Raw genomic sequence first — 24,233 nt, forward strand, 5'->3', positions numbered from 1 at the left:
AAATCCAATTAATGGATGATTAAGACCTTTCCCAATTGCCGAATCATCTCATCTCAGGACAACGATTTCTCAAACTGATGACATAGCTTTGGTTACAATGATTTGTCATCCCCAGGAGGTTTAACAAAGGCAGGCATTAATAAATCAGGATCTCTTGTCGATTACCGATAACAAGGCCCTCTCATCAAAACCCTATCAAGCTTGGAGGTTTAAACCATAAAATATTACCTAATAATTATTAATAGTTCACTACAAGTCAATCCATACTACATCCTCTCAACAGATAAAAGGTCTAAGGTCAACAATTACAGTGCTTTTTTTTTTATAGGCACAATTAAAGTGTCTCTTGTTACAATTTTAGAAAAGTCTCATCTCATACCATCCCAAAAATACCCAGATAAACGAGAGACCCTGATCTGTTCTCTGCGCAAGCTTGCCTGGGTCATCTCCTGCTTACAAGGAAAACCTCCAGACCTGAAAAGATACAAGATACCATCATATCGTATTAGCTTCTTACCATACATACCACAATTCCACCACCATACAAGAATCCAACGCACCTGGGATATAGCACACTCGGATCCCTATGACTACTACTACTACTTGTTTTTACCCTGCACAGCAAGCTTCAATGTGACCTTTTCTTCAGACAATGGAAGATAGTAAATACGAGGGGTGGTTTTTGTTTTCCTGAATAGATCATCAAGGGTGACAATAGGTGGGTCCAGTGCCTTGGGGAGTGGAGGTGGGGGTGGAAGAGAAACCCGTTCCCTTGTTACGAGTGGGTCCAAAATTGGTGGTGGTGGTGGGAGTGGAGGTGGGGGTGGTAACTGCTGCCTTGGGGTGTGTTGGTGCGGGGAACGTTGGGATTGAGATGGGGCCGGAGGTGCAACCGTGGTTTTGCTGATGGGCACTGCTGGAGATTGTGGAGGAGCTTCAGCCCGCATTTTCACTTCTTTTCCATCTACAAAATCAGCAATCAGGAGTCGTCCTCCATTTGGAGGCCATTGCAGGTTGTACAGAGCATTTCTTGTCTCTATGGCTTCTTCAACCGATGAGTACTAAACAAACAAGATAGTATTGATCAAATATTAAAGCTTTCATTAAATTAAAATTAAGCTAGAAAACTAACATCAAAAGAAGCATCCATTAGTATGTCTTTATTAACTAGAATAAGTCCAATACACTTGGAACTTGTCTATAACAGAAGCAAACCTGAAACATTACAAATACTAGAAAAACCTCCCCTCATTGGCCACCATGAAGGAAGACATATGCCCCAGATGTAGGAGGAAGGGATTAGGCCGACAGTCCGTTTGACAGCCCCACTGCGTATCTCATAGTGTCATAACTCAAGCAAATACAATTATGACAAATATTGAATAAGAGAGGTGCTCTGGCACCCAAACTTTTACTTATTTCACCCCAATTAAAAATAAAGAAAATAATTACACAGTTGAGAATAAGTAAAAGTTGGGTTGGGGTGCCAATAGAAGCTCTTTGTCTCTCTCTCTTCTTTTTTTTTTGGTTGCTAAATTTCTATTTTTTGTTTTTAGGATTTTAGATGAGCCAAATCATAATTGTAAACAACTACCGAAATTGTTTGAACGAGTGTTATAATATTTTGTAATGTTGAGATTATAACTCGAGCCAAACCTTTGTAATCTTTGAAGAGTGAGTTTTAATCTTTAATTGGGGTGCAATAATAATTTAAGAAATTGAGGTGTAATAAGTTAAAAAATTGGGGTGCCAATAGCAACTCTCTTGACTAATAAGCCAACATGTCAGACAGTTGTGGTCATGGTATGGTCCATCGCTGACTAATCATTTATCTCTGTGAATGAATAACTTGCTTCCTATTTGGTTCCCCAAGTCAAGATTTTTCTGCTTCGTGAGTGTAATCCAACAAGGTTGCAACAGAGGAGAGAAGGGAAAAGAAACCAGAAGGACATACCATGACATAGCAGTGGGTCTTGATGTGGTCCATCCAGAAATTGCAAACGGTACCAGTTTTAGCAAGAAGATCCTGTACTGCTTTCAGAGTAAATGGACGCAGGAAGCGATCAATCTTAAGAGAATTAGTTGGAGGTTTCAGTGATGGTGGAACTGCCAAGGAACGACAAACAAATCCCTGCTTAGATACAAAATACAATCCGTGGCATGTTTGCAAAATTTGAACACCAAAACCATGATCTCTTACCAACACGGTCCGTTGATTCATCTCCACCACTAAGTGCTGAGTCAGATCTAGTAAAGTTGCGTTTGGGAATAGCAGACAGAAATGCATCCTTGGGTGTTGTGGAAAGTGAGAGATTAGAGGTTTGCAGTTGAGGAACTTTGAGGGTTTCTGAATTCCACCTACGCCTCTTCGGAGGTTCCACTTCTTGATCTGTGCAAACAGATCATTAAATACAAAAGGCCATGCGATTAAATGAGTTCTATGTGGGAGACAAGGATGCATTCATATCCCGAAAGTGTATCACAATACTTGTAAAACACATTAGAGAGAATCTATTGCCACACCAACTTTTTCTAACGCCACCCCAATTCATATGCAAATCACCAAAGAATTAACACATCTTGGGGTGGCATTAGTAAAAGTTCATGTGGCAATAAAAGCCCTCTTAAATTATCAGGCTCTAGCATTAAATGTTGACAATCATATACTACTAGTACTGCCTATAAAGTACCACCTTGGTGAGTTGGGTAAAGTCTGTAAAGTGACAACACCACAGACCAGCTTATTACTTACACCAACCAAACAATGTATTAAACCTTAACAATTTAATCATCACTTTTTTCAATAAGTAGCAGAATTTGGTGACTAAGCATAACAATGCAATGATAAACCGTCCATCACATTTCATTATGTAGCGGCGACCAACATTTCTTGAAAGAGACTATGATAAATGTCTAATGTGCACCAAACATCATCTGCGTACCGAGAATATCCACCATATAATTAGGCAAACTCTCGAGTGCTAAGGGTCATGACAGCCCACCAATTCATCAATCGAAACCCATAAACCCATAAATATAATGTTGATTGAGTGATTATAAATGTGTGAATAAAGGTATCAAAAATTGACATATTGAGCTTGGTGCACCACAAACATACCATAGCACATCTTTAAAATTTTGCGGGGTAAGGGCTAATACAAGTGCACACACCAGTAAATAAATGAAAGATGTCTTAATTAACCAAACGAATTGGCATGTTACCTACACAAGAAGCAATTCTATTAAGGAAAAAAGATAATTTATTGATATAGTGGGATTTGATATTCTGTTTCTCTTATCCAAGGAATAAAATGAGTTTATGAAGCCATAGGAATGTTTCAAACCCAAATCATGAGGTACCTAGGTCCAAGAAAGAAATCAGGAAACCAGGTAGCAACCAAGGTGACTGGCAAAAAACGAAAAACTTGGCAATCGCTTAACTTGTTATAGTTTAAGCAACCCAGTATCTAAAACCTAGCCAGTTTTGTTAGCCTATGCCCTATGGAGACATCCATCACAACACTAAACAGATGGAAGTGATGCAATACAATTGAGATTTACATGTTGGAAGGCCATTGCTTGCTTCACCATCAAGTTTTGGTTGGGAATAAGTTGTGGACACTGAACGATAGACCATTAGCTAAATGAATTTACAAGTTTTTCTTACATAAAGCATAAACAAAGAAATGCATTCAGAAATTACAATATTAAGCTTATCAACTGGATAAACTTTTATCTTGAGAGTGGGTGTCATTCCTGTTATTATAAAGTCGTGGTTCTAGATAGGCAATTAATCAAAATACCAGATATGGTCCAGATACGGCAAAGACATGTTTTACGGTGCCTATATGGCATCTACCTTTAAAATGGTAGTACCCAATATGCACATGAAATGAATACGTCACCCATTTGAAGTATTTGTGTAGCATAGCTGCTAGTTATGTTTAAGTAGCACAATGAACTACACATGTTTCAATACAATATTAGCCTATCTTAGAAGATCCAAGAAATGTGGAGATGCAATATATGAATGCAGAATTTATGACACTAATGCTCTTGCAATTTATCAAGACACCTATCATGAATTATCAATGTGATAGTCTGAATCTATGAATTCAGGCAGATGACTTGGTCAAACAGGAACAAGATGCATGAATGTGCTAAGCTCCAATTCCAATTGCACAAATTACAACTTAAAGCCCAAGGAACCATTGTTGGAAGAGTTTAAGGACCAACTCTGAGCACCTTTAGTTCACAAAGCATCAATAATCAAATATATTGCATGCAAACACAACCCCACACTCATGAGAAGATGTTGGGAGTATAGCAGTTCATTTCATGGATACCACTCCCCCTAGCTAAAATGTAAAACCAACTCATGAAGGATAAAAGTTTTATTTGTTACATGCAACGACGAGCACATCACATGCAAGGTAAATAAGTTCAAAACCGACAGTATGTTGAAGAGTTCTGCTTTCGATCTGATCCACCTACCATGCAACTAGTGCATCTCATATTGGTATACATGTTAAGCTCCTAAAGAGAAACAGAGGGGAAAGGGTGCTTGAGAGGGAAATTCATTACACCAAAAACAGAAAATTACAAGTCAAGAGATAATTCTTCCAACTAAAGACAAGATCGTCAAAACTCCAGCCTTTACCAATGGGGGACTTTGACATTATTGATCCCAAGAATTGCAAAAAGTTGTGCCAATAACTAATGTAACTAATTGATTTACAAAATCAGTAAGTTGTAGGTTAAAAACTGGTATTTTATAATATAATCAACAAACCATATAAACAAAAGGTAGGCATGTTCTTTGCAAAATAAAAATTCAAAGGAACTAGCAGAAGAGGCAAATAAGCCCAAACCATTGAATAGCTTACCTTCGAGTTTTCGTTTCTCGATTGGAACCGCAAGACAACTCTTGTTTTCAGCAGGAATATCCTTCTTTTCAGAAGAGAAACCACTCCTAGCATCAGTGGGCACTGCAGGACTTCCCACTTTTACAATAGGCATATCAGTTGGCTCGCTACTATCTTCCACTTCCTCAATGTTATTTTTTGATTCAATGTGCTTACTCTCCATTACATCCTCCTCCATAGAATCATCCCCTGGACTTCGGTCTAAAATTAATTTTTCTGAAAATTCCCCATCTGCTCTATCATTTATTTTGCTAGGGTCCACATTTGTAGCATTTGGGTCATCTATCTCTTCAATAGTTCCCTGGTTCTCACATGGATCTTGATCATCCAATGGATGTCCACCATTGTGAGGAAGGTGATTGGGCGATGGTTGCACCATCTCCGGCTCAACAACATCTAGTTCTATATGGAAATTATTAGCATTTAAATTATCCTTTAGTTCATTTTTTTCATTAATTGTCACAGAACCAGTAGAAATAGAATCAGACTTTACTTGAAACCCTAAAACAGGGCTTACATCAGATACCTGATCATTTGGATTGGGCATATTGAGCAAATGGTCCTCGTGGATAGGCTTTAGGTCGTCTTTCCTTACCTCAGTTTCATCGTTCTGTGACTCTTGACCGCTGGATGCTACCTGGATAACCACACTCTTGTTGTCTGTGATATTGGTATCAACAGAATCTGCAAGGACTTCTGGCTCCGGATCCTTGTCAACCCCAATAGAATCAATGCTAACCATTGATTCTCCATCCTGAACTTTCATGAGACTATCATCAACGTCAACCACAGCCACATCATCATCCAAATTTTGGGTTTTATTTTCACCATTCACCCTATTATCTTCAACAATTTGAGTCTCGATTGGCTTCGTCTCAACATCTTCACATTTAACTTCAGTATCACAACCAAAACTGTTACCAGTTTCTTCTATGGCAGAATCCTTCTTATTGTGAATTGCTTCTTCTTCTACTTCCTCCTTTTCAGAATCCTTCTCATTGCAAATTGCTTCATCCAACCGTTTTATCAAATCTTCCTTCAACCCCTTGGTTGTAAGTTTCCGTTTCTTAAGCTCCTCCTTTAACTCGATCACCCTCCATTGATCAATTGGTCGGTTATCGAGTACTGGATATTGTGTAGACATTTTCCCTATTCAACCCACACTTGTCTTCAAATCCCTAAACATGAAAATAGACTTAACATGAACAAACAAAACAAGGAAAGAATCACATTTCTTGAGTAAAAGACCATCTAAATTGAAGTGAAAACATCTGAAGTGCATGAAAAAAAAAGTTCAACCAATTAAGCAAACATATCAAACCCAAGAAGGACATTCCATAGAAGATTGTTCCAAGATGATAAATCCAAACAACAAGAAAAAAGAAAAGGGGCTACATTGGATCACCATTTTCACGACAAAGAAAGATTCTTAAAGGGCATGTTTCTGAAAGAGTTTATCTTGATTCTTGAGAAATGGTGATCCGAACAGGTTTATAACAACTAAAGAAAACCCAAAATTGATGAACAAGATAACGCAAATGCAAGAACAAATGTGGCTAAGGAGAAGAACCCAAACACAATGAATTAGAAAAAAAATGGAAATTTCATGAGCAAATCAACCGTTCAAGAAAAACCCAGAAAGAAATTTAGGTAAAACAAACTAAACCAAGATCTCACAACCAGACTAAACTTCCAAAACCCGAATTAAGATTCCAAAACCGTGAACAAAAAAACCCTAATCCACAGTTCCGAGTACACACACCAACATACATAAACGAACCAAACCTATTCAACGAAATCGCTGTGAGAGATGGAGTGAGCGAATTAAAAGTTCTATTGGCATCAGAAGCTTGAAGATCGAAACTTCCTTAGAAAGAAATGAGAGACGTAAGACCTTTATCGTTTCGTTCTCGTTTTCTTCCCTGAAACAATAAAAGAAAAAAGAAAAAAAAACGAAAAACAGACAAAAACAACAGAAACAAAGAAGGGAAAAACAGAGCCAGTTAGAAGAGGAAACGCTCACAAGGTGAGAAAAGAAGAGCTCTTCGATTGGGATCAATGGGGATTTCACCCTCACAAATTCACAATCGCAAATACACCCAATAACATCCTCGGTTTAACTTTAAACCGAAGTTTTATACTTAGGGTGTTTGGTAACACGCGCAAGCTAGGGCTGTCAATGGGCAGGTTCAGGCCGGGCTTGGTTGAGTCCAAATCTGACCTTAAAAAAGCGGACTCTTACTGCACCAATCCTATATCTCTATTATGACTAAATCAATTAAGTACTAATTGTAGACACCCCAATTTGAACGGCTCCCACTCAAAAATGGGTCCAAATGTGTTTTATTCAAAAATGTCAGCCATAAACAAGACTCGAGGCCCAAGTTTTCAAAGGCCTAAGATCTCTAAAAAGGTAAAAATCCAATGGATCCACAATAAGGTTTCAAACCCTCATCATCTTCTCAAATCCTCATTCTTCTAACCCTAAATCCACTTTTAAATCTTAAACCCATTGCAAGTCCACCAAGGATACCTCAACATAATCTAATCCAGCGCCAAGGTTCTCCCATTCAATTAATTTCCAAGCTAACCCTAACATAAGCCAATCCCAACTCATCCCTTAAGTTAATTTCAACCTAACTTAAACTACAACAAAATCCTAAGTCGACCGTGTAAAAGTCCACTCCGAAAATAAACCCTTACTCAAGCCCAAGCTTATGTTTGTATCCATATTCGAGATCTTAACTAATCAAGGTCCACATAATATATGAGCATCAAGGTTGACACTTGTCACTACTACAATTAACCTCCCAAAATCATTTTACCAATCTCATCATCACCCAACATCATCAAATATCTATTACAAGTCATCCTCACACTCTTTCTATTTAATTAACTCACTTAATCTATTCATCCTATATCATTGGACACGTGTCACCACCAAACTCATCCTCCCAAAATCAAAATACTTATTCCCACACATAACTATTCTTTCAACCTAACACCCACTCCTCTCAATATTAATCAACATTGAACCTATGAATGGGTTGTCTAACCAACCTAATTGGATTTTATCCATGTATTTAGGTCAAAAGCAACCCATCCACCCTCTTTTACCAAATTACCACTCCCCAACATTAAAATGGCAAACACCATGTCCATAATATCCTGTCATAACTTTCTACTATCGACATTTATAACTCTAATAGTAATCCTCAAAACTTATAAAACCCCAATCTCCCTTACAGAATTCCTCATGTTATCAAGCTCCTCCTTATTCAAAAATCTTGTACAAAATTCCTACTAATTCTTCTACTCACACACCCTCTCTCTCTAAAAAAAATGATACACATAATTCTACTAAAGACCTAAGAAGAAGAAAGAACGAAGGAAATAATAAATCAAGATTTCAAGGTGAATTAGATTAGGTTTTTATTTAAAAGCATTATACTGCTTCTTTCATAAGAATAAGTCCATAACCATCAAAACCTTAAATCTTTAAAAATTGTTTGACTTTAAGGTAAAGTTACGGTTGAGATTATCTATCTTAATAGGGTAATTCTTGTGACTTAGACCGAAAATAATGTCTCCCTATGTTTAGGGGAGTATAAATCGTATTTTCCAACTTTCTTTTATTTATTTATTCTAAAAATGCCTATATATTTTAAGGTTACCACCTTTAGATGTAGAGAGAGAGAGAGATGCCTAACACTTCCCCCCTCTTTAATTGAACCCTTACCTAGATCTTAGGTAGACTAACACGTTGAATTCGTACGAGAGTCACTATAAACATCAAATTTTTAAAAATACACTCTAGGTATCCATTTACACTCTTTTCTAAAAAAGAATGATAGCAACTTCAAATCTACGTAGCGGTGATCTTCGAACTTGAAAATCATGTAATTACACTAACTCTACTCTAATTGGCTTGTCTTAAGTCAGGTTCAGGCCAAATAAAATGATTAAATTTAGTATTCTTAATGAAACTACAATTTTTTTAATAATTTTTATGTGTCTAAAGATTATCCAATTGAATTTAAGATTAATGTCTTATCAGGTTTTGTTGTGCAGGCGTTGCATGTGCCTCGTCCTTGGACAAGACCATGGTCTATGGATTGGGCAAAGCCCATACACAGGCCGGTCCGCTTTCTATAGGGATAACCACCCGGTTATCAAAAATAAAAATAAAAATAAAAATTGTGTTTTGTTATAAATGAGAGTTAAATCATAATTATATAATGCATTTTACTTTTATTTATTAAAAATATATTTATATAATTAAATATAATATAAATATTTCTATAAGATATAATAGCAGACTGGATACAACTAGTTGATGCTAATGCATCCCAGATTTGACGGACTCAAAATTATTGAGTCCTCCTATCATTGCCACTCAATATTAATATCAACCGGGCTAAATAGATGGGCCGGGCTAGGTGGCCCAATTGACACCCTTACTCAAGCCAAGCCCATTTGAAAGTCGGTGAACTAAAAAAAAAAAGGGTAAAAAAAAGAAAAAAAAAGAACCCACGTGGCAGAATTGTAACTTGATTTGATCAATTTTCATCAATGACCACAGATGGTAAAAAAAAAAAAAAAAAAAAAAAAAAAAAGCAAGCAGAGATGGTGATGTGGCAAAAACTTGGGTCCCATAGACGAATTCTGCAACTTCACTCCAGAGAAAACCCCCCAAGACATAAAACAAGAAACCCCGCGATGGGTTCCAAGTTCTAAAGCAAACAGTACTGTCGATCCTCTCCCTCCATCTTCAGTCTTCACTCGAAAAACCCCAATTTCTCATTTTTTCCCACCAACCATCTTCACTCAGAAACCCTTTAATGGTGGGTGACTAAGAAACTCTACCTCTCAATCTCCCTCTCTGAATCGAAGATTCTCTGTAAAATTTCAATAAATTCTCCGAAAGACGGGGATGATGATGCGAAGGTACGAATCTTATCTTTCATTACTTAATTTATTTTCTCATCTTCAAATATGTCTCTCAATCGCAATCACAATCGCTATAAAAATCCCACGCTTATGTTCAAATCCTCAGATCATAGGGTTACAATTTCCATAATCCTCATTTTTTTTCCCTATAATTTCTTCATAATTTTAGGTGCATTTTGGAGTTCTCATCAGGTCGACCCATACGACGGGTCCCTAGGCAGGTCACAACTCAGGCATGTATAACCCACCTTAATTTTGAATGATCATCAATGGGTTGATATTGAATTTTGAAAATTAATTTATTCTTTTATGCTTTTTTTCTCCCCCAAATTCTGTCTGCAAGCAGATGCCTTATTTCCTTTATTCAAGAAAGGAATTCTCAGCTGCGCCACAACAAAATGCACCTACAGGACCACCCAAGTCCGGGAGTAATTTAGCAAAGTTTGTTGTTGGAAGTGTTGCAATTGGTGCAGCTGTTGTAGCTGCTTATCAAACTGGTTATTTAGATAAACCTTTTGGTAAGGAAGAGCCCACTAAATTCGATGTCGTTAATAATAAAGTTTTAGGAGAGAAAGTAGTCCCAAACAATCAAGATCCGCCAACTGGGTCAACACCCAATACGGATAATTTTAATAAAAATGGTGAAGCTCATTCGAACCTTCCGGAAATTGAGGATCCAAACAAAGGGGTAGGTGAAGTCCAGGTTGAAGGTAATTTGGATTTGGCAGCTGAAGCAGATACTATACATGTCCAACAGAAAGACTTGCCAAGTTTTACTGATGGTAGTAATGTATCTGTCGATCGAAGTACTACTGAAGAAATATTGTCTGAAGACAGTCTTGAAAAGAAAGAAATTGGAAATGGTTTCACGGACATAGAATCGGGTATGGAGCAGAGTGAGGGAGTTAATAATGTACCGATTTCTCAAGAAACCATGACAAAAGCAACTTCAACTCATCATCCTACCTCGGAGGACATGCCAGAGGTATGTGTTGTTTATTCCTCTCTATTCGAATAATTCATTATAGATAGGTGTCTATATATGGATACACATTAAGAATGCTTTAAAACTTTTTGAAATAAACATAAGAACCTTGAAACATTGCATTTGATGCATATACTGTTGTAAAAGTACTTTTTATTCGATTAAACAAATCTCAAAAGTTACAAAATTTGTTTAATGTTAATTTAATATCAAACATTACATTTACAATGCTTTGAATGGCATTTTGAAATACTGTTATATATTCAAAATTTTACAATGTTTCATTTGAGTATATAAAAAATAAGAATGTTCTACTATTTATATAAAAAAAAAAAGAATGTTCCATCGAAACAGGAAGAAACCTTGAACCATAATCATCTGTGAGAAAAGTCTCACTATACACTACTTACATGATATGAATTGAATATATTTTTTTTTTGATCAGTAAAGATGAATTTATTGAAAAGAACAACGAGGGGGGTCGAGGGGACCAACCCAAAACAAAGAGAGGAAACAAGAAAAAAGAAAATAGCAACAAAGCGAGAGCAACAAATCACTCTTGTGATAAAGAATAAACCTTATCCCATCTCACAATGAAATCTTCAAAGAAGACCCCCTTAAAATCCTTATAAAGTTTGCACCAAGAGAACAAAATCTCCAAAATTGACAGAATTAGACGTAGACACTTTCCCCTCGAAAATACAGTGATTGCGATCTTTCCAAATTCCTCAGCAAATCACAAACAACACCAAGAATCAAATGATTCGTTTAGAAGACGAGAAAAAACCTCTCCACACCAACCAAGATTCCAAAGCCGACTTGATTGATCGGGGAAAACATCCCACTATACCAAACAAAGATAAGAAGTGCGACCAAATGTGGTGCGCCACTCAGCAATGCATGAGTAAGTGATCCACTGTTTCCTCCTGTAATTTACACATACAACACTGATTCGGAGAAATAAAGCCTCTTTTGATTAACTAGTCTATAGTAGCGAGTCTTTCTAAAGCCGCCAACCACATAAACACTGATATCTTAGGAGGAATCTTACCACCCTAAATAAATAAGTGAGGAAAAGACGTTGCATAACTCGGCGCAATACCATCAGACAAAGATTTCACCGTAAACTTCCCATCCCTAGTACCTCGCCACAATCTATTATCATCCAAGGAGTGCTCCATGTTGCTACTCTCTACCAGAAAGATTAACCTCCCCAAAGTATCCACCTCCCAATCATTTCTCAAGCAAGAGATGACGTGATTCTTTTTCAAAGACAAATCAAAGAGCTCCGGGAACATGTCTCTAAAAGGACCATTCTCACACCACCAATCCTCTCAAAATCTCACCTTATTCCCCTTCCCAACCTTACACTTGACTTTTTTCTTAAATACTGGAAGTCTTCTAAGGATCCCCTTCCACACCCTACACCCCAATGCACTTCGAGCCGGACCACTTTTCCACCCACTCTCGTTCACCCCATACTTATCCACAATTACTTTCCTCCATAGACTTTCCCCCTCCTCCCCAAATCTCCAAAGCCACTTCCCCAACAAAGTCAAATTCATAGAACAAAAGTTACGAAAGCCCAATCCTTCATTCTTCTTAGGAAGTAAAGTTTCTTCCAACATACCCAGTGGTATTTCCTCGAGCCATCCTTGCCATGCCACATAAAATCTCGATAAATTTTATCTAATTGCTTTTCGACATACCTTGACAATGAGAATAACGAGAATGTGTAAATAGGAATACTAGCCAAAGCACTCTTGATAAGAGTAATTTTCCCCCCTTTTGTTAAAAGCTTGGCTTTCTAAAGACTTAATTTCCTTTTCATCCTCTCTAGATCCGGCTCCCAGATTTCCTTACAAGTGTAACCCATCCCCAAAGGAAGCCCAAAATACTTGGAAGGAAGGACCCTCGACTGAAATCCCGTCAGAGTTGCCGCTATCTCCACTCCTTCAACCTCTCCTATTGTGAACAATCTACTTTTGTGAAGATTTACCGGAATACCAGAGATTGCTTCAAAACACCCAAGAATGCCACTTAATAAACTCAACTGTCTCAGTGAATGGTCTTAAAAAATTAAGGTATCATTCGCAAATTGGAGATGAGAAATCACGTGGCCACTCACCTTAGTAGACAAGCCACTAAGCTCCCCCACAATCACCGTCTTGGACAACATCCTTCCTAAGGCTTTCATAACAATCACAGACAAAAAGGGCGATAACGGGTCTCCTTGGTGAATATCATAATTAGCCAACCAAGAAGTTGCATCCACCGGCCTCATTTGCAGGTTCAGCAGTTGCAAAAAGTAGATCTGGTGAGGAAAAGTTGTTGAAGATGGATCAAGATCGCCCTGTACGGAGGAAATCACCTGAAAAAAGATAAATTGTGATATATAACCTGAGAACTTCTTGTTGGCTAGTCTAAGAGAGGTGCTCACCACTCCCATTCATAGTGGAAGTGGAGAACAATCCTCATCACTGACAATTAGGAGCACGTGGTTGAGTTGGAGGCTTGTGCACCATGTTGAGTTAACAAGCGCACGTGCTATTGGTGGTGTTAATTGTAGAGGCCACGTAGTTGACCTAGTGAAGGCCTCAAGACCCTGTGAAGTGTTAAGGAGTTTTGCTTTTCATTTGAGGTTTTACCAATGGAGTTATTAAGAAACTTTATCACACCAAAGTTAAGTTATTTGATTGGTCAACTAATCCCATGGAGCGCATGATGCATTAAAGAGATGCCTTAGTACTCTAGGAGGGGAACAACACTCTAATGTGCTGTCTTTTTCCCTCTGATTTGTAGGGGAGTGCATTAACGTAGTTGCATAGGCTCCCTCAAGGTTCTATGGTCAGCTTTATCAACCTTAGCGCCGTATTTGTGGCTTAGTTAATTTGCAATATAAAATTGTTAGTAGACAGTGATTACTTTTTTGATTTGCAATGGAGAGAAGGTTAGTCAATCCTTGAATTTACGTAGAGGATCAAATCGGACGTCCTCTAGCTTGCGAACTATGACACGAGGACAATGTGTATTATTTCAAGAATGTCCAATCCTAGCTTGAGTTGTACGAGAAGTTTGTTAGGTGAGTACCAGACATAATTCAAATACCATCCTAGCATTTACCACCGTAAGTCAAGTGCTTTTTTAGTTCAGCAGTTATAAGTTATGTCATTTGAAAGAAAGGTTTTTGGTTCAGTTCAAACAGAATTGAATCCATCATTTTCTCCAGTGGTAAATTCTGAAATCATTGGAATTACAAATCAAGGTTGCTATTTGAGGTACTTACTAGATTTGTTGTTTAATTTCTGTAGTAAGCCACATTCAGTCACACTTTCTAGATTAAGCATAATCCTGTATTCAACTTTTCTGAAGTGGGTCATAATTGCCATCTTATTAATTCAGCAAATATAGCTGTTCCTAATATCAGCTTCTTGCATTTACTGGTGGTGCAGTGTTCATTCTAGTTCCTTCATCCGCATAAAAAAATTCAATCAAATGATCAATTAGAATGAACCTCGAGTTCTTATTTTTATCAAATATAAGTGATTTGAATCCTATAACTTAAGTGAAATGAGCTGACTAGAATCAGCAGTATGTGAAATCTGATGGTATGGTTGAAAAAATATATAAATATGAACCTTCTACCACACTGCCATTGTATGAAGGTGGTCTGTAAAAGATGTATTCTTTATGTGCATCACTCACAATATGTGTATTTATATATCTACATTTAAATTACATGTGTAGTGTACATTTAAATTACCAACTGAGATATGGGTCTGAGCCCACAATGCCTTCAAGATTTTCAACATGAAATTTTGCATAGTTCTTTTGCTTGAGTTTTGTTTGAAGAAGCTTCAGTTGACATTCTTCTGCAGGATTCACTTGCTAAGGATGCAGAACCACCAAGTTCTCTTCTAGACACATATTTTCTACAGGAGAAGGACGAAGGAAGCCGTGGAGTGTCAGATGGGGAGGTTGCTGATGGTTCTGTACCTATTTCCAAAGAAAATGAGGTTACTTGTTCTAAACCAAACCGAACTACCCCAAAGCTATCGGTTTGATTCGATTTTCAATTTGAACCGGATCAAGTTGCACCTCTATTATCAAGTGCATTGATCTTGGTATAGTGGAAGCGTGTGAATCAATATATTCAATTGATAAATAAGTAATTGCTTATAAGAAAATAAAGCAAAGAGTAAGAAAGTAATTAAGATAGAAGAAAATTGAATTGATATGTTTTAATTGATTGAATTTCGTTATTGAAGCTCTTCCTCTTTGTATAGATAACTTAATCATAACAACTTAAAAATCTTATAAAATATTAAAAAAGTAATTTTCATAATCTATATATAACATATTATTAACGGTCTATTCTATTCTAGCTTGATTTAAGCACTTCTAATTATATTTTAAAGAATAAAAATAAATTTAGAAAAAAATTGAGAAACTCAAGAACAAATTAAAGACTAGACAAATTGGAAACTTCCTTAGAACTGAACTGAAACTAAAGATATATAAATAAAATTAAAATTAGGCCGAGTATGGACCAACTTAGTCAACCCGAATTAGGTGATCAACTTCAACATGCAATTATGTGGAAAGATTGTAGACGTAACACTGTCTACAATTCCTGAGAAGCAACGACAAAGAGAATAGTGAGCAGCTATTAACGAAAAAGTCAATGACAAGTTAAGATTTAAACATTTAAAAAATTTACTTGCTTTCGTGCTTGGAAAAAAAAATTAAAAAAATATTTATTTTTATTAATTTTAATTATAGAAAAGGAATCTTTTCAAATTAAAAGATGGGGTTAGTATGAAAAAAGAATGGAACCTTCATCGAAATTTCTGATATTTCAACGCGGTTTCTTATTGTAGTATATTAACTTAATTTGTTTTCTATTTTTGGGTACTGTCATGGTCTTGTATCTATTGATAGGCTACGGAAGATCTCTATTGACATTGTAATACATATAAAAATCGAAGTAATTCCAAAGTTGCTGTTAATAAAATTAAGGGTCTGTTTGGAAGACAGCCTCTCAGATTTTCAATTTGTACGAGTTGCAACTCCTATCTAAAAGTGTTGGGAGTTATAATTACTTTGTTACCTTTTGCCCACAATGATGATGATGATGTCTCACCCAATCTATCGACATTTTGTATTGTATACCGTATTATGATTCTAAGTTCCGTGGGATGATCAAACATTGTTGCCAACTCTTAATACTCAAATTTTAGCTATATCCCAATTCCAGCTCTCATTACTATGCTTTCCAAACAAGCCCTTAAGGCATTTTCGGAGTAGTGGGTGGAACTTAGAATAACCCAAATGGATTCTATCTCGAGATTGCTTCCATATTATACAATAGTTGACCTAAAATCTAACACTCTTACTTAGCATTAATTAATGAATTAGCTTATGCAAATTACCTATTTGTAATCCCTTTTGTGAGGTCCATATAGACAACACTTTGGATGATTCAACGGTTTTGTTTGTTTTCCTAGATAAAATTATTTTTATTGAGATAATCAGTTATAAGATGATGACAGGAATTGAATCTGTGGTATTGTCACCCATAGACTTAATCGACTAAGATATCTGGCAGCATCCGAAGATTCAACGGTAACGTAACATGTTGAACGTGTTGATCAATTTTACAAAGAATCAATCCATTATAATATTCTTACTAAGAATTTAATTTCAAACCATAAATACAATTTAAGACTCTTTCAAACATAAGAGGAAAAAAAACATATATTATATATATTATCTAAAGATCAATATTAGTTTTCTATGATTTACAACACATTTTTTGGGGTATCCCTAGAAATTATGCTCCAATCTCAACCATTCGATTGATGGAGACCCTCAAACATAGTTTGAGACTACTGTTTTATATTGTTTGATCGTGGATTATTAATTTTCAGAATGAATTAAAATTTCAAGTAGATATAGTGGAAGCGTGTGAATCAATATATTCAATTGATAAATAAGTAATTGCTTATAAGAAAATAAAGTAAAGAGTTAGAAAGTAATCAAGATAGAAGAAAATTGAATTGATATGTTTTAATTGATTGAATTTCGTTATTGAAGCTCTTCTTCTTTGTATAGATAACTTAATCATAACAACTTAAAAATCTTATAAAATACTAAAAAGGTAATTTTCATAATCTATTTATAACATTATTAACTGTCTATTCTATTCTAGCTTGATTTAATCACTTCTAATTACATTTTAAAGAATAAAAATAAATTTAGAAAAAAAATGAGAAACCTAAAAACAAATTAAAGACTAGACAAATTGGAAACTTCCTTGAGCTGAACTTAATTAAAGATATATAAATAAAATTAAAATTAGGTCGAGTATGGAACAACTTAGGTGTTGTTTGTTAAACTGAAAAAAATAAGTGCTGAATAGCATTAAGCGCTGAAACTTATAAGCACTGAATTTAAGTGCTGAAAAAGTTGTTTGTTTAGATGCTAAGTCATGTTTGTTCCACATTGTTGAAACTGGAAAATTGTCTTTATTACCCTTACAATCATATTATACATTGTTTGCATGTTTCAAATGTTTATTTATTATCAAACACAATAAAATATATTATTTCTTATAAAATTAAAATATAATTTATTTTTAAATAATAAATAATAGTCAAATCTTCAATTTATAAATAATAATTTCTATTTATAAAAGCCCATAAATTTCAAATTAAAAATAATAATGTTATTCAAGTCATCAAAATTTGAAATAAACTTTAAAAAAACTTAATTTTGGATGAATAATTTCGATGGAAATGAAGGATGTGTAATTATAAAAGCACTCTATGCATTAATAAGAGCAACCTACACTATAGCCATTTTTTTTTGTTTGTTTTATATGGGTTAAAGTTTTTGGAATGAGCAAATTTTTAGTGAGGATGGTTTATATGGTCTAGAGATCATCCTCACCAAAAATCAGTCCATTTTGAAACTTCTAACTCGTCAAAAATATATTTTTTTTAAAAAAGTGACGATTTACGGTTCTTGAACTTGTTTTGATAGGGTTAGAAGTTTCAAGATGTGCTGATTTTTGGTGAGGATGATCTCCTCATTGTAGAGATCATCCTTACCAAAAATCAACTCATTCCAAAACTTTTAACCTATATAAGACAAAATAATTTAGCCATGGTGTGAATTTATTAATTTGTGGGGTGTTTATATACTTATCCATGGGATATAAGAGGTAATATCCTTTTAAGAATAAGGGCATACTTGTTCATGCTTAAAAAAACAAAGAGTATACTTGTCCGTGTTGAAAAAAAGCGAAGTGCTTACCGCTTCAGCACTTTTTTTCAACATCAAAATAGTGCTGAATTCTCTTCACTTATTTTCAACAGTAAGCACTGAAAATATAGAGTAAACAAACGCGCTATTTTGACAAAAGTGCTGAATTTAATTTTTTTCAGCAATAAACGCTGAAAAATAGCGCAAACAAATACCGTCTTCGTAAATCCGAATTAGGTGATCAACTTCAACATGTAATTATGTGGAAAGATTCTACACGTTACACTGTATAAAATTCCTGAGAAGCAATGACAAAGAGAATAGTGAGCAACTATTAACGAAAAAGTCAATGGTAAGTTAAAATTTAAACATTCAAAAAATTTACTTGCTTTCATGCTTGGAAAAAAAATATTTATTTTTATTAATTTTAATTATAGAAAAGGAATCTTTTCAAATTCTAAGATGGGGTTAGTATGAAAAAAGAATGGAACCTTCATCGAAATTTCTGATATTTCAACGCGGTTTCTTATTGTAGTATATTAACTTAATTTGTTTTCTATTTTTGGTTGCTGTCATGGTCGTGTAACTATTGATAGGCTACGGAAGATCTCTTTTGACAATGTAATACATATAAAAATCGAAGTAATTCCAAAGTTGCTGTTAATAAAATTAAGGGTCTGTTTGGAAGACAGCCACTCAGATTTTCAATTTGGAGGAGTTGCAACTACTATCTAAAAGTGTTGGGAGTTATAACTTTGTTACCTTTTGCCCACAATGATAATGTCTTCACCCAATCTATCGACATTTTGTATTGCATACCGTATTATGATTCTAAGTCCCGTGGGACGATCAAACATTGTTGCCAACTCTTAATACTCAAATTTTAGCTATATCCCGACTCCAGCTCTCATTGCTATGCTTTCCAAACAAGCCCTTAAGGCATTTTTGGAGAAGTGGGTGGAACTTAAAATAACCCAAATAATCTTGAGATTACTTCCATATTATACAATAGTTGACCTAAAATCTAACACTCTTACTTAGCATTAATTAATGAATTAATTTATGCAAATTACCTATTTGTAATCCCTTTTGTGAGGTCCATATAGACAACACTTTGGATGATTCAACGGTTTTGTTTGTTTTCCTTGATAAAATTATTTTTAATGAGATAATCAGTTATAAGACGATGACAGGAATTGAATCTGTGGTATTGTCACCCATAGACTTTATCGACTAAGATATTTGGCAGTGTCCGATGATTCAACGGTAACATAACATGTTGAACGTGTTGATCAATTTTACAAAGAATCAATCCATTATAATATTCTTACTAAATTTCAAACCATAAATACAATTTAAGACTCTTTCAAACATTAGAGGGAAAAATACGTATATTATATATATTATCTAAAGATCAATATTAGTTTTCTATGATTTACAACACATTTTCTTGGGAATCCCTAGGGAGTAGGCTCCAATCTCAACCATTCGATTGATGGAGACCCTCAAACATAGTTTGAGACTACTGTTTTATATTGTTTGATCGTGGATTATTAATTTTCAGAATGAATTAAAATTTCAAGTAGATATATAGTCTCATCAATAGGTTAATTAAGCTTCTACAAGTTGGTGGACCAAGTTCGGATGGTTGACTATAGTGGTCATGAATTTACTATGTATGATATCTATATGCCCCTATCAATTTGAACTGCTATTTATTTAAAAAAAATATCTATATGCCCAACAACTCTTAAATAATCAAACCTACCACTTTAGAAATCAGTGAATCTGAGCAGTATCACATAGTTTCCAACAACCATTTCTTGAATGCTGACTGGATCTTAATACATGATCCACTTTGGTCAAGAAATTGCAGTAAATAAGAAACATCCCGAGATTTATATTTGATTTGTCGTTGTTCTTGTCGTTTGATATATCATGGTGGGCTTCTTCTAAGCCACTCTTATTGACTCGGCCCAGTATTGCACCGACATATACTATAAATACATAGCGAGCTATGTCAAATGATCTTCATTCAATCTAAACTCTCATCTGTTCTTTTCAAACAATTATTTGGAGAGAACCCATTTCATTTTCTTCATTAAATTTCTTGATTTAGAGAGCTTTGCTATAGAAATAGAGATATGGGTGTGCTCTTCGAATGTCGAAGAGTTTGGGTTGGGTTGCTTTTGTTATGTTTTTCAGTTTCTTTAACAGTCCCAGCTGTTGAAGGTAGAATACGCCGATACAAATGGGAAGTTAAATATGAGTATAAGTCTCCTGATTGCTTTAAGAAGCTGGTTATAGCCATCAATGGAAGAACCCCTGGTCCAACAATCTTAGCTCAACAAGGTGATACAATAATTGTTGAGCTTAAGAACAGTTTGCTTACAGAGAATGTCGCAATCCATTGGCATGGGATTCGACAGGTATAGTCCAAATTAATTCTTTATTTATTTATTTATTTGTTTTTCATTCTATTTTTATAAGATTGTTGAGAGTATAGTATATATATATATATATATATATATATATATATATATATGGGAAATGTTCAGCAACAAACATTTTTCAAAACATGGGTTAGAGGTTTTGGAATGGGCTGATTTTTGGTGAGGATGATCTCTACGGTGAGGAGATCATCATCACCAAAAATCAGCCCATTCCAAAATTTCTAACGCCATCAAAAATGATTTACAAGAAATGGACGGTCCACGATTTTTCAACTTGTAAACTGGGGCTAGAAGCTTTGGAATGGGCTGATTTTTGGTGAGGATGATCTCCTCACCGTCCTCACTAAAAATCAGCCCATTCCAAAACCTCTAACCCATGTTTTGAAAAATGTTTTGCCAAAATGTTTGTTGCTTATATATATATATAGCGTTCAATGGCTAACTTTTTGGCAAAACATGAGTTAGAAGTTTTGGAATGGGCTGGTTTTTGGTGAGGATGATCTTACGGCGAGGAGATCATCCTCACCAAAAATCAGCCCATTCCAAAACTTCTAACCCATGTTTACAAGTTGAAAAATCGTGGACCGTCCAATTTTTGTAAACTATTTTTGATGGGGTTAGAAGTTTTGGAATGGGCTGATTTTTGGTGATGATGATCTCCTCACCGTAGAGATCTTCCTCACCAAAAATCAGCCCATTCCAAAACTTTTAACTCATGTTTTGAAAAATGTTTTGCCAAAAAGTTAGCCATTGAACGGACCATATATATATATATATATATATGTTTTATCTTAGTGATATTGATCATTAATTATCTGATTTACGACGAACAGATTGGAACCCCATGGAGCGATGGCACTGAAGGAGTTACTCAATGCCCTATTTTACCTGGAGACACTTTCACTTACAAGTTTGTTGTGGATAGGGTTAGTTTGTAAAATTAGCCTTGTTAAAATTTTTTTTTTGTAATAATTTAATCATTCCAAAATTCAATCAATAAGATTGAACAGTTAATAAGCCATCTTTAATTGATTCCAAACAAAAAATTGTGTTGAAACATTTTCATTGACAAATAAATATTCAAGCATCGGGTAATTGATCGGATGGTTAGAGTAGATTTACTTGATGGATTTGTCACTGAGTTTTAGTATTTAAAATACTTACTCCAGATATCATAAACATATTGCATTCAGCTTGTATTAGACCTTCTTTCTTTTAATTTTAGCATCTTAATTAACTTTTGATTTGAATGGAAATTAATGATGCAGCCTGGGACATATTTATACCATGCACATTATGGTATGCAACGAGAAGCTGGACTCTATGGTTCAATCCGAGTCTCCGTTCCTGATGGAGTAAAAGAACCTTTCTTGTATGATTACGATCGAAGTATCATCCTTAATGATTGGTACCATAAAAGCACATATGAACAAGCAACAGGCTTATCTTCCATACCCTTTGCTTGGGTGGGAGAGCCTCAGGTAAATTACACTTCTTGCTTGCATATAATCATAGAAATCCTATTTAATTTGGTTCATTAATTGACTGTTTGTCTAAAATTATATTTCAGTCACTTTTAATACAAGGAAGGGGAAGATTTGATTGCGCTCTTCTGACATCTCCAAGCTTAGAATCTGGGATTTGTAATGCAACAAGCCCTGAATGCACTCCTTACGTACTAACAGTGATCCCGGGGAAGACTTATCGACTAAGGATTTCAAGCTTGACTTCTCTCTCAGCTCTCAATTTTGAAATTGAGGTACAATTTCAATGGTCCCTGATCAATCACCTTATATATGTTTAATTTAACCCTTTCATCTTAAAGGGAAATTAGTTTACAAGAATCAATACTAAGTGTTTGGGATTTGTTACAGGGACATAACATGACTGTTGTCGAAGCTGACGGACACTACGTTGAACCCTTTGTCATAAAAAACCTAAATATTTATTCAGGCGAGACATACTCCGTTTTAGTGACAGCGAACCAAGACCCTTCAAGGAATTACTGGGCTGCTGCGAATGTTGTTAGTCGAATACCTACAACTCCTACTGGCTTGGCCATCTTTAATTACTACCCAAACCATCCTCGCAAAACACCTCGAACGACTCCACCTACTGGGCCTATGTGGAATGACACCAATAATCGCTTGACACAAAGTGTCAACATTAAGGCACGTCGAGGATACATTCATCCACCTCCCCTCACTTCAGATAGAGTGATTACGCTCCTGAACACACAAAATGAAATAGATGGTTATCGTCGTTGGGCAGTTAACAATGTCTCGTTCGTTCTTCCTCACACTCCCTATCTCATCGCGCTTAAGGAGAATTTTCTCCATTCATTCGATCAAACCCCACCTCCAGAGAATTACGATTGGGCAAATTATGATATCTATGAGCGTCATAACAATTCAAATGCTACTTCTAGCAACTCAATTTACAGATTAGAATTCAATTCTACTGTGGATATTATTCTACAAAATGCAAACACAATGGTGGTCAATAATAGCGAGACACATCCATGGCATCTACACGGGCACGATTTTTGGGTGTTGGGCCATGGGAATGGGAAGTTTGATCCGATCAATGATCCCAAGAAGTACAATTTAATTGATCCAATTATGAAGAACACGGTAGCTGTTCATACTTATGGGTGGACTGCGTTACGATTTCGGGCCGATAATCCGGGTGTTTGGGCCTTCCACTGCCATATAGAAGCCCATTTCTATATGGGCATGGGAGTGGTTTTTGAAGAAGGGGTGGAGAGGGTAGGCAAGCTGCCTTCATCTATCATGGGCTGTGGTGAAACCAAAGGCTTCCATAGGCCTTAGTTCTTAATATAACCATTGTTCTCGTCATTCGTCGACCAATGGATCATATTTGTTTTCTGTTAAAAAATTCATTGTTTTATTTTTTGTGGGTTTCTCGTCAGGTGTATTCCACCCCCACTTTTTTTTTTTTTTTTTAATTTAAATTGAATGGTATGTATTGACTTTTTGATATTATTACAATAATAGACAAAGGAAGCCCAAGTAACTCAATTGGGCCCATTTTGTGTATATGCGTCAATGTGTTTATTCTTTTGTACTTCCAAATATGCCATCAAGGGTTCCCGTTAATCGGGTATTCGATATGACCTACTTTTGGCCCCACCAACCTCATGAATTTCACCCATAGATCCAAATTGATCATCATTAGTGATTTTTGGCTCTTAAAATCTTTAAATTATGCCGAGGGCTTTCCAAGTCGCAATCACATTAATCTTTTGAATCGTGATGAATGCACGCGGTCTTGGTATGTGGCTGACATGGCAATGATACAAAATTATAGATCGTTTTCATCGGGATACATAAGAAAAAGATGTATGATTATGTACCCTTACCACATCAGCCTCGTACCAAGACCACTTGCATTCATCATTAGTCAAACTTTTTTATTTTCGTTTTTTGCACGGGTAGACTTGCATGGTACCTACCCCAAGTCCATCAACATCCAAAACATTTGTCAAACATTAAGTGTTTGAATTTGATAAAAAAGTAAAGAGGCAGAGCTAAACTACTAAAACCAGCGTGTCCTGGTCAGAGAAAGCCCTACTTGATTTGCCCACTCTTCAAATAATTTTCTACCTTATATATATAGAGAGAGAGCGCTTTT

The 24,233-nt window shown here is 35.6% G+C and overlaps 3 protein-coding genes across 4 annotated transcripts; 2 read left to right on the forward strand and 1 right to left on the reverse strand.

The window, feature by feature from the left end:
• Positions 1–208: 208 nt before the first annotated feature.
• Positions 209–7,085, reverse strand: LOC147406763 (uncharacterized). 2 transcript variants are annotated; one of them, XM_086434964.1, is made up of 7 exons: positions 6,949–7,085; positions 6,711–6,847; positions 4,887–6,103; positions 2,201–2,389; positions 1,955–2,106; positions 561–1,061; positions 209–474 (listed from the first exon to the last, which is right to left on the reverse strand). In XM_086434964.1, exons 3-6 carry the CDS (start codon positions 6,067–6,069, stop codon positions 600–602), a joined length of 1,986 nt encoding a protein of 661 aa, XP_086291090.1. In that variant the 5' UTR covers positions 6,070–6,103; positions 6,711–6,847; positions 6,949–7,085; the 3' UTR covers positions 209–474; positions 561–599. The 2 variants fall into 2 exon arrangements, with proteins under 2 accessions (XP_086291090.1, XP_086291088.1); XM_086434962.1 differs by having other exon boundaries at positions 6,711–7,041.
• A 2,518-nt stretch (positions 7,086–9,603) lies between these two features.
• Positions 9,604–14,924, forward strand: LOC147406764 (MICOS complex subunit). The gene is made up of 4 exons (XM_086432565.1): positions 9,604–9,872; positions 10,045–10,108; positions 10,222–10,860; positions 14,739–14,924. Exons 1-4 carry the CDS (start codon positions 9,859–9,861, stop codon positions 14,922–14,924), a joined length of 903 nt encoding a protein of 300 aa, XP_086288691.1. The 5' UTR covers positions 9,604–9,858.
• Positions 14,925–20,005: 5,081 nt separating this feature from the next.
• On the forward strand, positions 20,006–23,527 carry LOC147406765 (L-ascorbate oxidase-like). Its single transcript, XM_086434965.1, has 5 exons — positions 20,006–20,555; positions 21,413–21,505; positions 21,848–22,060; positions 22,150–22,338; positions 22,454–23,527. The coding sequence occupies exons 1-5, from the start codon at positions 20,271–20,273 to the stop codon at positions 23,408–23,410; spliced, it is 1,737 nt and encodes a 578-aa protein (XP_086291091.1). The 5' UTR covers positions 20,006–20,270; the 3' UTR covers positions 23,411–23,527.
• Positions 23,528–24,233: the final 706 nt, after the last annotated feature.

Source organism: Akebia trifoliata, chromosome 3, assembly GCF_017979445.1.
Source record: "Akebia trifoliata isolate Shusen 1 chromosome 3, ASM1797944v1, whole genome shotgun sequence".
In the NCBI taxonomy this organism is placed as follows: domain Eukaryota; kingdom Viridiplantae; phylum Streptophyta; class Magnoliopsida; order Ranunculales; family Lardizabalaceae; genus Akebia; species Akebia trifoliata.